At 43.8% G+C, this 15,068-nt stretch overlaps 1 protein-coding gene across 4 annotated transcripts in view; it reads left to right on the top strand.

The window, feature by feature from the left end:
* The window catches only part of LOC124012546 (PHD finger protein 14-like), a 166,807-nt gene extending 152,135 nt beyond the window's left edge, over window positions 1-14,672 (top strand). For all 4 annotated transcript variants that reach the window (XR_006834737.1, XM_046326294.1, XM_046326295.1 and 1 more), the window contains one exon: window positions 13,055-14,672. Coding sequence is in view for 3 of the 4 variants with exons in the window: in XM_046326294.1 (XP_046182250.1) it covers window positions 13,055-13,138 (84 nt within the window). In the remaining variant the exon portion in view is untranslated. The remainder of the gene's footprint in view (window positions 1-13,054) is intronic.
* The last annotated feature ends 396 nt before the right edge of the window (window positions 14,673-15,068 follow it).

The following is a 15,068-nucleotide window of genomic DNA, read 5'->3' as shown; positions in this document are numbered from 1 at the left end:
ATGACCAGTCAACAGTACAGTATCTCTCTAGTGTCCTGTAGTTAGATGACCAGTCAACAGTACAGTAGTTAGATGACCAGTCAACAGTACTAGTGTCCTGTAGTTAGATGACCAGTCAACAGTACAGTATCTCTCTAGTGTCCTGTAGTTAGATGACCAGTCAACAGTACAGTATCTCTCTAGTGTCCTGTAGTTAGATGACCAGTCAACAGTACAGTATCTCTCTAGTGTCCTGTAGTTAGATGACCAGTCAACAGTACAGTACCTCTCTAGTGTCCTGTAGTTAGATGACCAGTCAACAGTACAGTATCTCTCTAGTGTAGTGTCATGTAGTTAGATGACCAGTCAACAGTACAGTACCTCTCTAGTGTCCTGTAGTTAGATGACCAGTCAACAGTACAGTACCTCTCTAGTGTCCTGTAGTTAGATGACCAGTCAACAGTACCTCTCTAGTGTCCTGTAGTTAGATGACCAGTCAACAGTACAGTACCTCTCTAGTGTCCTGTAGTTAGATGACCAGTCAACAGTACAGTACCTCTCTAGTGTCCTGTAGTTAGATGACCAGTCAACAGTACAGTATCTCTCTAGTGTCCTGTAGTTAGATGACCAGTCAACAGTACAGTATCTCTCTAGTGTCCTGTAGTTAGATGACCAGTCAACAGTACAGTATCTCTCTAGTGTCCTGTAGTTAGATGACCAGTCAACAGTACAGTATCTCTCTAGTGTCCTGTAGTTAGATGACCAGTCAACAGTACAGTATCTCTCTAGTGTCCTGTAGTTAGATGACCAGTCAACAGTACAGTATCTCTCTAGTGTCCTGTAGTTAGATGACCAGTCAACAGTACAGTATCTCTCTAGTGTCCTGTAGTTAGATGACCAGTCAACAGTACAGTATCTCTCTAGTGTCCTGTACTTAGATGACCAGTCAACAGTACAGTATCTCTCTAGTGTCCTGTAGTTAGATGACCAGTCAACAGTACAGTATCTCTCTAGTGTCCTGTAGTTAGATGACCAGTCAACAGTACAGTACCTCTCTAATGTCCTGTAGTTAGATGACCAGTCAACAGTACAGTACCTCTCTAGTGTCCTGTAGTTAGATGACCAGTCAACAGTACAGTATCTCTCTAGTGTCCTGTAGTTAGATGACCAGTCAACAGTACAGTATCTCTCTAGTGTCCTGTAGTTAGATGACCAGTCAACAGTACAGTATCTCTCTAGTGTCCTGTAGTTAGATGACCAGTCAACAGTACAGTATCTCTCTAGTGTCCTGTAGTTAGATGACCAGTCAACAGTACAGTACCTCTCTAATGTCCTGTAGTTAGATGACCAGTCAACAGTACAGTATCTCTCTAGTGTAGTGTCATGTAGTTAGATGACCAGTCAACAGTACAGTACCTCTCTAGTGTCCTGTAGTTAGATGACCAGTCAACAGTACAGTACCTCTCTAGTGTCCTGTAGTTAGATGACCAGTCAACAGTACAGTACCTCTCTAGTGTCCTGTAGTTAGATGACCAGTCAACAGTACAGTACCTCTCTAGTGTCCTGTAGTTAGATGACCAGTCAACAGTACAGTACCTCTCTAGTGTCCTGTAGTTAGATGACCAGTCAACAGTACAGTACCTCTCTAGTGTCCTGTAGTTAGATGACCAGTCAACAGTACAGTACCTCTCTCTAGTGTCATGTAGTTAGATGACCAGTCAACAGACCAGTCAACCTCTTTAGTGTAGAGTCCTGTAGTTTAATCACCATATATTACCTCTCTAGGGGTATTTCCCAATAATGAATTATTCCTCCTGACGTGTTCACTACTTGCGACAGTCATTTCCTGTCAAATACGTGGAGGGAAGTGAACAAGTGCACAAGAGAAAGAAGAGATTATTGGAATGCATCTTAGTGCTCTTTCCAGTCCTTCATAGCCACATTCAGCAGTCAACAATCTCTGAATCTGCCAGGCTTCTCATTGGCTTGTCCTCTGGTCCCTCATGTTCCCCTTTGATGTTTCTGTTGTTTTGATTTAGTTCCTGATTTGTTTCTCCTCTCCAGCACTCAGAGATAATGGAGGAGGCACTTGGGCCAATTTGGCCTGCAGATTCCTACCAAGCACTTTAGCCGCTATTTATGATTCCGTGACACTTTTTAAATGGTTGAAATTGGAAACAGAGAGAAATGACTTCTCTTCCCACCACCACCATATACTTTCCCTGTGAGCATCAGCGCTTATCAAAGAGAGGATAAAAAACCTCCCACTTGTGCATTTTACCTCTGATTAAATTAGACCTGGCCTGGTAGGCTCACCTCAGTATCTGTCACGGCTCACTAAAATGAAATTCCACTTCTCGGAAAGGAAAGGAGATTAATGAATGCCCTTTGTAATAAATGAAATGGGAATCACAAATATGCCCAGTCATGAAATGTAATTGTGCTGCTTTCTGGTAACTGGTTTGGCTGGGCGGTGGTGTGTAGGGAGCAATGGAGAGGAAGACATTAGGAGAGGGAGAAGAGTAGGGAAGAGAGGAGAGGAGAGGGGAGGGAGAAGAGGACTGGAGAAGAGAAGAGTGAGGTAGAGGAGGGGAGAGAGGAGAAGAGGCGGAGTGTGTGAGTGAGAGGGGGATAAATGTAGCGCGTAACGCACAGTCTGAGCAAGCTAATGAAGCGACTGTTTATGACCCAACCAATGCTATTGTGTCCTCACCTGAATGGCAAAAGAGGCTTTAAAACACACCAGTGCACACACACACACACACATTCACGCTCATAACCTCCCACTCTCATACACACACACACACACACATTCACGCTCATAACCTCCCACTCTCATATACACACACACACACACACATTCACGCTCATAACCTCCCACTCTCATAAACACACACACTTATACACACATTCACGCTCATAACCTCCCACTCTCATACACACACACACTTATACACACATTCACGCTCATAACCTCCCACTCTCATACACACACACACACTTATACACACATTCACGCTCATAACCTCCCACTCTCATACACACACACACTTATACACACATTCACGCTCATAACCTCCCACTCTCATACACACACACACTTATACACACATTCACGCTCATAACCTCCCACTCTCATACACACACACACTTATACACACACAGACACGCTCTTCAGAACACTCCCACTCTTCATACACACACACAGCTTATACACACATTCACACACAGACACACAGCATAACCTCCCACAGACACACAGCTCTCATACACACAGCTCTTCACACACAGCTTATTCACACACAGACACACAGCTCACTTATTCACACACAGACACACAGCTCAAACACTGACACACATGCACACACGACTCATCAGACACACAGCGCTTCACACACAGCTCTTCGCACACAGGCACACAGCTCTTCACACAGACACACAACTCTTCACACACAGACACACAGCTCTTCACACACAGACACACAGCTCTTCACACAGACACACAACCCTTCACACACAGACACACAGCTCTTCACACAGACACACAGCTCTTCACACACAGACACACAACTCTTCACACACAGACACACAGCTCTTCACACAGACACACAACTCTTCACACACAGACACACAGCTCTTCACACAGACACACAGCTCTTCACACACAGACACACAGCTCTTCACACAGACACACAGCTCTTCACACAGACACACAACTCTTCACACACAGACACACAGCTCTTCACACACAGACACACAGCTCTTCACACACAGACACACAACTCTTCACACACAGACACACAGCTCTTCACACACAGACACACAACTCTTCACACACAGACACACAGCTCTTCACACACAGACACACAACTCTTCACACACAGACACACGCCTCTTCATTGGCTTAATCCATTTGTTTTGTGCCATTGGAATTGAATGTGTCCCTTTCAAAATGACTAAACATCTTTATGAAAAAATAGTGTTTGATGACTATGAATACACACAGGGCTTCACACCAGTGTCTGTCTGTGTGTGCTCTTTTTTGGTCTTTAGTTTGGGTCACATGAGGTGTTTTGATCGGTAGTTATTTGTGTGCTTTAATGTTGTTCACACTGTGGGTGTTTTCATGTGGCTCTAGGAGCATCAATACCTTGCTGGGATGCTGTGAACCCCCCAGAACCACCCAGCAGCACCTATCAAAGAAACCCAGTACCATAGCACTGCTTCCTCCACCACACACACACACAGTGCACCACAGACAACCACACTACTAAATACAATAAAAGCAGAAAACACGATAAGGAAAATAAGTCATACTAATTAGCTGCTAATTCTTTTGAGGACTGCGCCGGCTTGATAAAGGACCAGTGCTAAAGCTCATTAAAGAATGAGACATGCAGCGTTGGACATTTACATTTTCTTTTACAGCATTATTTTTAATCCCGCTTTATGAAGTTGCCTGCATGGCGTGTGTGGGCGGGAGGGAGGAGGGGGGGGTGCTTCACTCGTTTTTTAGAGCAATGTCGTTCTTCCTACCAGGCAGCGGGGGACTCAGCCTCACGCACATTAGCAGCTCCATGAGCCTTTGTTGCCACCTAGGGTTCACTTCTGTCCTCTCTTCGCTCTCCTCCTCTTCTCCCTCTCCTCCTTGCTCTCCTTGTGGGGGGAGTAGTCTCCCTGTTTCTCTCTCTTCCCCTCCTCTCAACCCTCCTTCTTTCCTCTCCTTCTCCTGTGTGGGGGGAGTATTCTCCCTGTTTCTCTCTCTCCCCCTCCTCTCTACCCACCTTCTTTCCTCTCCTCCTCCTCTCCTTCCAGACTCACATGTTGAGAGCAGCAGTAGCAGTGTGTGAGAAAGCAGGAGCGCGGTGGACGACAGGCTCTGCATGCCCTTTAAGAACACCAAACTCAATTAGAATAAAAAGTATGTCATTTCATTATCATCTGTATATGCTGCTGGTGCCAGAGGGCTGGGGACCCATGGAGAGCTCTCCCTTCCTGTTTCTCTCTTTCTCCCATCCCCTCCATCCCCCTCTCCCCCTACCTCTCTTCCAGAGGGGAGGGATGGAGATATGCCAGAGCCTGTCAGTTTCTCCCTCTTATCCCCTCTTCCTCCACTGCTCTCTCCCTTTCGCCAGGCCCTCTGAGACATCTTTCTGGTGGCTCTCTGCTCTCTCCCTTTCGCCAGGCCCTCTGAGACATCTTTCTGGTGGCTCTCTGCTCTCTCCCTTTCGCCAGGCCCTCTGAGACATCTTTCTGGTGGCTCTCTGCCTCTCCATTCTGCTCCTCACAGAGCAAATATCACTCTGTCTGTCAGGTACCCTGACACAAGACTGGACCCACTATCTCACTCTCCTGTTTCTGTTACGGAACAGGCCCAGGGTTTCTCCTAGGCTGGTGCCAGATCTAATGGCCGTGGTCATAATGGAAAGGGTACAGCATAGAGTTGTGGTGAGTTACTTGTCATTGTTCATGTCCTCCATTTCCAATGGCGTCTCTAATGAATCCCACAGCAGTGATAGTAATGATCATATCAGCGTGTTTCTATGTTTCTATTGGCCATCTCTCTCCTTCTCTCCTTCAGTGTATATTGTGTAGTGCCGTCATACTCCTGGGAGGGAGGTGGATGGAGGGGAGAGGACGAGATTAGCAGCAGGCCCTGCAAATCAGTCCCCAAGAGGCCAGGAACAGGGGTGTCTCCCTTCCCCCTTCTCTCCAGGGACAGACACTACATCAAGGAAGGAGAAAGAGGGAGAGCGAGAGGGAGGGAGAGAGAGATCTGCCTGGGGATGTGATAGTGAATGGTACCACAGGTAATTGGAAAATTGGCAGGCTTGTCAGAGAGATTTGGTGGATGGCACAGGCCGATATGTACGGCGGCCGGGGTTCACAACATGTCATCCCCGGCAACGATAGATTTATATCGGCCCACAAGGACCGGGCGGAGGAGGGAAGTAGAGAAGTATCCTGAGTTCAGGAAAAAGTAAGGCATTTTTCACCAGGGGCAGGCTGCATATCAAAAGTGTGTCCAGAGAGGTGCAGACACAGACAAGGTTTGTGTGAGTTACAGGGTGATATATGAACCAGAACTAAACTCTGGCCCCTGGTTGATTTATGACTCCACAGTTACTGTCTTATAGTTAACAAGCCTGGGGGATCCTGCTACGTAGTTAGGCTGCATCCCAATTGGCACCCTAGTCCCAGTTCACCCTATTCACCGGGCCAATAGGAAGGGCCCATAGGGCTCTGGTTAAAAGTAGTGTACTAGATAGGTGAAAAGGTGCCATTTGGGACGCATCCTTAGATACTGTATGTGGCGAGAGATACTCTGAATACCTGGGAGGGGGCTTGATGTTTAGATACTGTATGTGGCGAGAGATACTCTGAATACCTGGGAGGGGGCTTGATGTTTAGATACTGTATGTGGCGAGAGATACTCTGAATACCTGGGAGGGGGCTTGATGTTTAGATACTGTATGTGGCGAGAGATACTCTGAATACCTGGGAGGGGGCTTGATGTTTAGATACTGTATGTGGCGAGAGATACTCTGAATACCTGGGAGGGGGCTTGATGTTTAGATACTGTATGTGGCGAGAGATACTCTGAATACCTGGGAGGGGGCTTGATGTTTAGATACTGTATGTGGCGAGAGATACTCTGAATACCTGGGAGGGGATGTTTGATGTTTAGATACTGTATGTGGTTTAGATACTGAGAGATACTCTGAATACCTGGGAGGGGGCTTGATGTTTAGATACTGTATGTGGCGAGAGATACTCTGAATACCTGGGAGGGGGCTTGATGTTTAGATACTGTATGTGGCGAGAGATACTCTGAATACCTGGGAGGGGGCTTGATGTTTAGATACTGTATGTGGCGAGAGATACTCTGAATACCTGGGAGGGGGCTTGATGTTTAGATACTGTATGTGGCGAGAGATACTCTGAATACCTGGGAGGGGGCTTGATGTTTAGATACTGTATGTGGAGAGAGATACTCTGAATACCTGGGAGGGGGCTTGATGTTTAGATACTGTATGTGGAGAGAGATACTCTGAATACCTGGGAGGGGGCTTGATGTTTAGATACTGTATGTGGAGAGAGATACTCTGAATACCTGGGAGGGGGCTTGATGTTTAGATACTGTATGTGGCGAGAGATACTCTGAATACCTGGGAGGGGGCTTGATGTTTAGATACTGTATGTGGCGAGAGATACTCTGAATACCTGGGAGGGGGCTTGATGTTTAGATACTGTATGTGGCGAGAGATACTCTGAATACCTGGGAGGGGGCTTGATGTTTAGATACTCAATTCGCCCAATTAGCTGCTGTTGAAGTGCACTTGGGAGGTTTGGGAGATTTGCTCTTGTGTTATAATAAATACCATAGGAAATAGGGTTATGGATGAAGACTCATAAAAACAAAATAACCGTCATAACAAAGTTTTTTTTGTGGAACGAACAGATGACTGAACGGCCGGGCATTCGTGTGGTTGAGTCCAAACTTTGTTGCTCCTTGCTGAAACAAGAAAGGTGTTGTAGCAAACCAGTCTTCAGTTGCCTAGACAATGCCCCCCTCCCTACAGCAGCAGCGCATGAATTCAGGAACTGAGGAGAGGAGAGAATGTGCATCTGAGAAAGAAAATATATATATCCAGTACCAGTCAAAAGTTTGAACACACCTTCTCATTCAAGGGTTTTTCTTAATTTTTTACTATTTTCTACATAGTAGAATAATAGTGAAGACATCAAAACTATGAAATAACACATATGGAATCAAGTAGTAAGCAAAAAAGTGTTAAATAAATCTAAATATATTTCATATTTGAGATTCTTCAAAGTAGCCAGCCTTTGCCTTGATGACAGCTTTAAACACTCTTGGCATTCTCTCAACCAGCTTCATGAGGTAATCACCTGGAATGCATTTAAATTAACAGGTGTGCCTTGTTAAAAGTTAATTTTTGGAATGTCTTTCCTTCTATAAGCGTTTGAGCCATCAGTTGTGTTGTGACAAGGTAGGTGTGGTACACAGAAGACAGCCCTATTTGGTAAAAGACCAAGTCCATATTATGGCAAGAACAGCTCAAATAAGCAAAGAGAAATGACAGTCCATCATTAATTTAAGACATGAAGGTCAGTCAATCTGGCAAATTTAATGAACTTTGAAAGTTTCTTCAAGTGCAGTCACAAAAACGATCAAGCGCTATGATGAAACTGTCTCTAATGAGGACCGCCACAGGAAAGGAAGACCCAGAGTTACCTCTGCTGCAGAGGATAAGTTCATTAGAGTTAATTGCACATCAGATGGCAGCCCAAATAAATGCTTCACAGAGTTCAAGTAACAGACACATCTCAACCACAACTGTTCAGAGGAGACTGTGTGAATCAGGCCTTCATGGTTGAATTGCTGCAATGAAACCACTACTAAAGGACACTAATAATAATATGAAGAAACTTACTTGGGCCAAGAAACACGAGCAATGGACAGTAGACCAGTGGAAATCTGTCCTTAGGTCTGATGATTCTAAATTTCACATTTTTGGTTCCAATCTCTGTGTCTTTGTGAGACGCAGAGTAGGTGAACGGATGATCCCCGCATGTGGGGTTCCCACTGTGAAGCATGGAGGAGAAGGTGTGATGGTGTGGAGGTGCTTTGCTGGTGAAACAGTCTGTGATTTATTTAGAATTCAAGGCACAGTTAACCAGCATGGCTACCACAGAATTCTGCAGCGATACGCCATCCCATCTGGTTTGCACTTAGCTGGACTATCATTTGTTTTTCAACAGGACAATGACCCAAACCACACCTCCAGGCTGTGTAAGGGCTATTTATTTGACCAAGAAAGAGAGTGATGGTGCTGCATCAGATGACCTGGCCTCCACAATCACCTGACCTCAACCCAACTGAGATGGTTTTGGGATGAGTTGGACCGCAGAGTGAAGGAAAAGCAGCCAACAAGTTCTCAGCATATGTGGGAACACCTTCAAGACTGTTGGAAAAGCATTCCTCGTGAAGCTGGTTGAGAGAATGCCAAAAGTGTGCAGAGCTGCCATCAAGGCAACGGGTGGCTACTTTGAAGAATCTCAAATATAAAATATACTTTGATTTGTTTCATTGTTTTTGGTTACTACATGATTCCATATGTTATTTCATAGTTTTGATGTCTTCACTATTATTCTACAATTTAGAAAATAGTACTTATTTAAGAAAAACCCTTGAATGAGTAGGTGTGTCCAAACTTTTTATTGGTACTGTAAATATACAGTGCATTCGGACCCATTTTTTTCCACATTTTGTTACATTACAGCCTTATTCTAAAATGTATTAAATTGTTTTTTCCCCTCATCAATCTACACCCAATACCCCATAATTACAAAGCAAAAACAGATTTTTAGAATAAAATAAATCACATTTACTTAAGTAATCAGAACCTTTACTCAGGTGCCTTGTTGAAGCACCTTTGGCAGCGATTACAGCCTTGGGTATGACGCTACAAGCTTGGCACACCTGTATTCTTCTCTGCAGATCCTCTGTCATGCTCTGTCATGTTGGTTTGGGAGCCTCGATGCACAGCTATTTTCAGGTCTGTCTAGAGATGTTCAATTGGGTTCAAGTCCGGGCTCTGTCTGGGCCACTCAGGGACATTCAGAGACTTGTCCCAAAGCCCTCATGCTTTGTCTTTGCTGTGTGCTTAGGGTCATTGTCTTGTTGGAAGGTGAATCTTCGCCCCAGTCTGAGGTCCTGAGCGCTCTGGAGCACGTTTTCATCAAGGATCTCTCTGTACATAACTCTGTTCATCTTTCCCTCGATCCTGACTAGTCGGACTAGTCTCCACTGCGGAAAGACATCCCCACAACATGATGCTGTTACCACCATGCTTCACCATAGGGATGGTGCCAGGTTTCCTCCAGGCGTGATGCTTGGCATTCAGACCAAAGAGTTCCATCTTGGTTTCATCAGACCAGAGAATCTTGTTTCTCATGGTCTGAGAGTCCTTTAGGTGCCCTTTGTCAAACTCCAAGCGGGCTGTCATGTGCCTTTTACTGAGTTGCCTCCATCTAGCCACTCTACCATAAAGACATGATTGGTGGAATGGTGCAGAGATGGTTGTCCTTCTGGAAGGTTCTCCCATCTCCACAGAGGAACTCTGGAGCTCTGTCAGAGTGACCATCAGGTTTTTGACCAAGGCCCTTCTCCCCCGATTGCTCAGTTTGGCCGGGTGGGCAGATCTAGGAAGAGTCTTGGCAGTTCCAAACTTTTTAGAATGATGGAAGCCACTGTGTTCTTGGGGACTTTCAATGCTGCAGACATTTTGTAGTACCCTTCCCCAGATTTGTGCCTCTACACAATCTTGTCCCGGAGCTCTACGGACAATTCCTTCGACCACATGGCTTGGTTTTTGCTCTGACATGCACTGTCAACTGTGGGACTTTATATAGACAGGTGTGTGCCTTTCCAAATCATGTCCAATCAATTGAATTTACCACAGGTCTACTCCAATCAAGTTGTAGAAACATCTCAAGGATGGTCAATGGAAACAAGTTGCACCTGGGCTCAATTTCAAGTCTCATAGTAAAGGTTTGAATAGTTGTAAATAAGGTATTTCTGTTTTTCATTTTTAATAAATTAGCAAAAATTCTAAAAACCTGTTTTCGCTTTGTCATTGTGAGGTATTGCGTGTAGATTGATGAGGGAAAAATGTAATCAATTTTAGATTAAGGCTGTAACGTTACAAAATGTAGTCACCGTAACGGTTATTATGGTGACCATGTCATTTGGCTGACCAATAACCATCATCCATAATTCCATGACCATCACAGCCCTAATGGAGAGTCGACACTAGTATTAAGGAGCACTTAGCAATGGACCGTAGCCTCCTTGCTATGTGGTTAGATATAAAGGATACTGTGAGAGGAAACTGAAAATCTAACGACTGCTTTAAGGAGTGTGTGTGTACACCGTGGGGCAAAAAAGTATTTAGTCAGCCACCAATTGTGCAAGTTCTCCCACTTAAAAAGATGAGAGAGGCCTGTAATTTTCATCATAGGTACACTTCAACTATGGCAGACAAAATGAGAAAAAAAATCCAGAAAATCACATTGTATGATTTTTTATGAATTTATTGGCAAATGATGGTGGAAAATGAGTATTTGGTCAATAACAAAAGTTTATCTCAATACTTTGCCAACAAAGGGTATATAACAATGACAGAGGTCAAACGTTTTCTGTAAGTCTTCACAAGGTTTTCACACACTGTTGCTGGTATTTTGGCCCATTCCTCCATGAAGATATCCACTAGAGCAGTAATGTTTTGGGGCTGTTGCTGGGCAATACGGACTTTCAACTCCCTCCAAAGATTTTCTATGGGGTTGAGATCTGGAGACTGGCGAGGCCACTCCAGGACCTTGAAATGCTTCTTACAAAGCCACTCCTTCGTTGCCCGGGCGGTGTGTTTGGGATCATTGTCATGCTGAAAGACCCAGCCACGTTTCATCTTCAATGCCCTTGCTGATGGAAGGAGGTTTTCACTCAAAATCTCACGATACATGGCCCCATTCATTCTTTCCTTTACACGGATCAGTCGTCTTGGTCCCTTTGCAGAAAAACAGCCACAAAGCATGATGTTTCCACCCCCATGCTTCACAGTAGGTATGGTGTTCTTTGGATGCAACTCAACATTCTTTGTCCTCCAAACACGATGAGTTGAGTTTTTACCAAAAGGTTCTATTTTGGTTTCATCTGACCATATGACATTCTCCCAATCTTCTTCTGGATCATCCAAATGCTCTCTAGCAAACTTCAGACGGGCCTGGACATGTACTGGCTTAAGCAGGGGGACACGTCTGGCACTGTAGAATTTGAGTAGTGTGTTAATGATGGTAGGCTTTGTTACTTTGGTCCCAGCTCTCTGCAGGTCATTCACTAGGTCCCCCCGTGTGCTTCTGGGATTTTTGCTCACCGTTCTTGTGATCATTTTGACCCCATGGGGTGAGATCTTGCGTGTAGCCCCAGATCGAGGGAGATTATCAGTGGTCTTGTATGTCTTCCATTTCCTAATAATTGCTCCCACAGTTGATTTCTTCAAACCAAGCTGTTTACCTATTGCAGATTATTGCAGTCTTCCCAGCCTGGTGCAGGTCTACAATCTTGTTTCTGGTGTCCTTTGACAGCTCTTTGGTCTTGGCCATAGTGGAGTTTGGAGTGTGACTGTTTGAGGTTGTGGACAGGTGTCTTTTATACTGATAACAAGTTACAACAACAACAACAACAGGTGCCATTAATACAGGTAACGAGTGGAGGACAGAGGAGCCTCTTAAAGAAGAAGTTACAGGTCTGTGAGAGCCAGAAATCTTGCTTGTTTTAGGTGACCAAATACTTATTTTCCACCATAATTTGCAAATAAATTCATTAAAAATCCTACAATGTGATTTTCTGGATTTTTTTTCTCATTTTGTCTGTCATAGTTGAAATGTAACCATGATGAAAATTACAGGCCTCTATCATCTTTTTAAGTGGGAGTACTTGCACAATCGGTGGCTGACTAAATACTTTTTTGCCCCACGGTACATACACACAAACGTGCAGATGGACAGACCTACATGAGGTGTAGGCCTAGTGTAGATTCTTGGTGTGGATGTAAAGGCCCGCTGTTTCTAACAGTGTGTATAGTGTGTAGATGTGGTTCTAACTCAGTGTGTATATTAACCTCTAGAGATGGAGATAATTGCATCTGTCAGAGTCGTTTAGTCACTGTTGCTGCTGTCGCCTGCCCCCTCTGGGCCCAGCCTCTCTACAGCTCTATGTTTTAATAGGAAATGGCTGCTGAGCAGTGTTGTTGGCAGGGAAGTCAGCACTAACTAACACCGGCATGACACTAACCTACCAACACAAACTACTTATCCCTGTTGGTATTTTGACAGACCTTTCTAAAAATCTAATTTGTGGTTGTGAGTTAGGATGTGATTTGTCCAACTATGGTCTAAAGGACTTTGATATACGTTTCACCTTCTACAGACCCATTTTGGGGATTTTGAATATTCTGTGTTGATCCGATTTATATGTTGTTTTATGTTTCAGGAGGAACATGAGGAGGACGAAGAGGACGATTCTGTCCAAGAGGAAACGACAGAGCACAAATTCCCAACCAAAATTCCCAACTGAAACAAAAACAACAGTTTTACCATATCTTGAGCACAATGATCAAATGTTAGTGGTCACCGGATGGTCAGTGTCGTCAATTCCGCTTGACAGATCTGTAGCAAACAGGACAGTCTGCAGTGTCTCACCGTTTTACTGCCATTACTGCTCATCTCTAGCCTGGTCCCAGATCGGTTTGTGCTTTCTTGCAGCTAATGACTACACAACCACAAGATGGCCCAAACAGATCTGGCACCATGCTAACTCATCTTTTCTCTTCAGTAAGATATGGGACAGAGCACAGAGGTACTATCCACGTTAGTTTTGTAGCCAGAGGATCAGTATATTTTAGAGAACAGAATGCATTTGGTTATCTTTTAGAGGGAATAGTATGTATTTTCAAACAGGACAGGGCTGAACCCTCACACTCGCTATGGTAACTGGAGATGTCACTGATATGTAGGTTTTATCATATAAATATACAATCTAGAATCTATTCTAGGTTATATATTCTAAAATGTTTTTCTATGGTTTGTATATAAGAACTTAATGAAAAAGCACATCAATGTATTCTGACAGAGAAGGTTTTCATTCAGTGGGGCCCAGTAATAGATTTGTGTTTTCAGGGGCATCCATCCTGGATTTAATTTGCAGCAGAGATTAAATCAAATAAATATAAAACCCAAGGAAAGTGCCTGGCTGGACCAGTCCAGTCAGACTGTTAAAGGATATGTACCTGCTTGATGTTTTTATGAACTTGACCAACCAAACTTTTTCCCTCAGATCTATTTTCATACACTAATCAGAATACAGTATAATGTTCTCAGTAGTCTGTTCCCAGATCTGTTTGTGCTGTCACAAACAAGAAGAGTTGGCTGCATTAGAATTGGCTGCATTAGAGTTGGCTGCACAGCACCAACAGATCTGGGATCTTGCTATATTTTCAAAGCCCGGCTTACATACACTGTATGTTGAGTATTCAGTGGTGTCGAGTATTTCTTATACAATCTCTCATCACCGTTGAATTGAAATAGTTTTGCCATACAGGTCTTGTATCATTTACATTTACATTTAAGTCATTTAGCAGACGCTCTTATCCAGAGCGACTTACACTTTTGTTTTGGTGCTATTTGGTCTAGTTTTAGTTTTATATTTGTATCCATTTATGTTCATACTGTCTGACATGTCAGTAACCTTATACACATGATGTGGCCTGTTGGTAGCACAATCCATTTTTGACGTCAGCGATCCTCTTTGTTTGTGGCCGCTCTACAAGTCAAAGGAAACAAACACAAGTAGGATTTCTTAGGCTTTTAACACAAGCTGTCTAGAAACTACAATCCAAGTCAACACGTTTTGCCTTTGATTTGCCTGTTTAAGTGCTACCAATGTATTATTCTATGTTTTGATTTAACATGAAGGCAACAAGGAAAATGTCATGTTTTTTGTTTTTCCTGGGGGGGATATGCATTTGCCAAGAGTATGTATTTAGCTACTTTGGAAATGTTTAAATGCCAATTAACTTCATTTCCACAAATGTATTATGGTTTTAATATCGTCTCTGTCTCTATGACATTCATTCAATTTGACTTTGTCAACATCAAAAAAGAACCCTCCTTATACAACGCTTTGGGACAACTGCAGTCATAACAATGAGAAAGGAAATTGCAACCATTCTGCTTGATAATTTTACATTAAATATATATAGGGAATAGGGTGCCATTTGGGATCCATGCTAGATCCTAGCCTACAGTAATGGAGTGTTGCGTAGGACCAGAGACAGCACAGTGACTCCTCTGTGTTCTTTGGGTCATAATGTGTTGCTCTATATTATTTATCCTCACAAAGGACTCTCAGCCCCATTTAAACTGCAGTCATGTGCCAGCACTAGTAGGGGGCGGTGCTCCACACACACTCATGCTTATCTTTACAATCCTCCGAACATTTATACACA

Source organism: Oncorhynchus gorbuscha, linkage group LG24, assembly GCF_021184085.1.
Source record: "Oncorhynchus gorbuscha isolate QuinsamMale2020 ecotype Even-year linkage group LG24, OgorEven_v1.0, whole genome shotgun sequence".
Lineage (NCBI taxonomy): Eukaryota > Metazoa > Chordata > Actinopteri > Salmoniformes > Salmonidae > Oncorhynchus > Oncorhynchus gorbuscha.
This window is presented reverse-complemented; position numbering and strand designations above follow the sequence as displayed.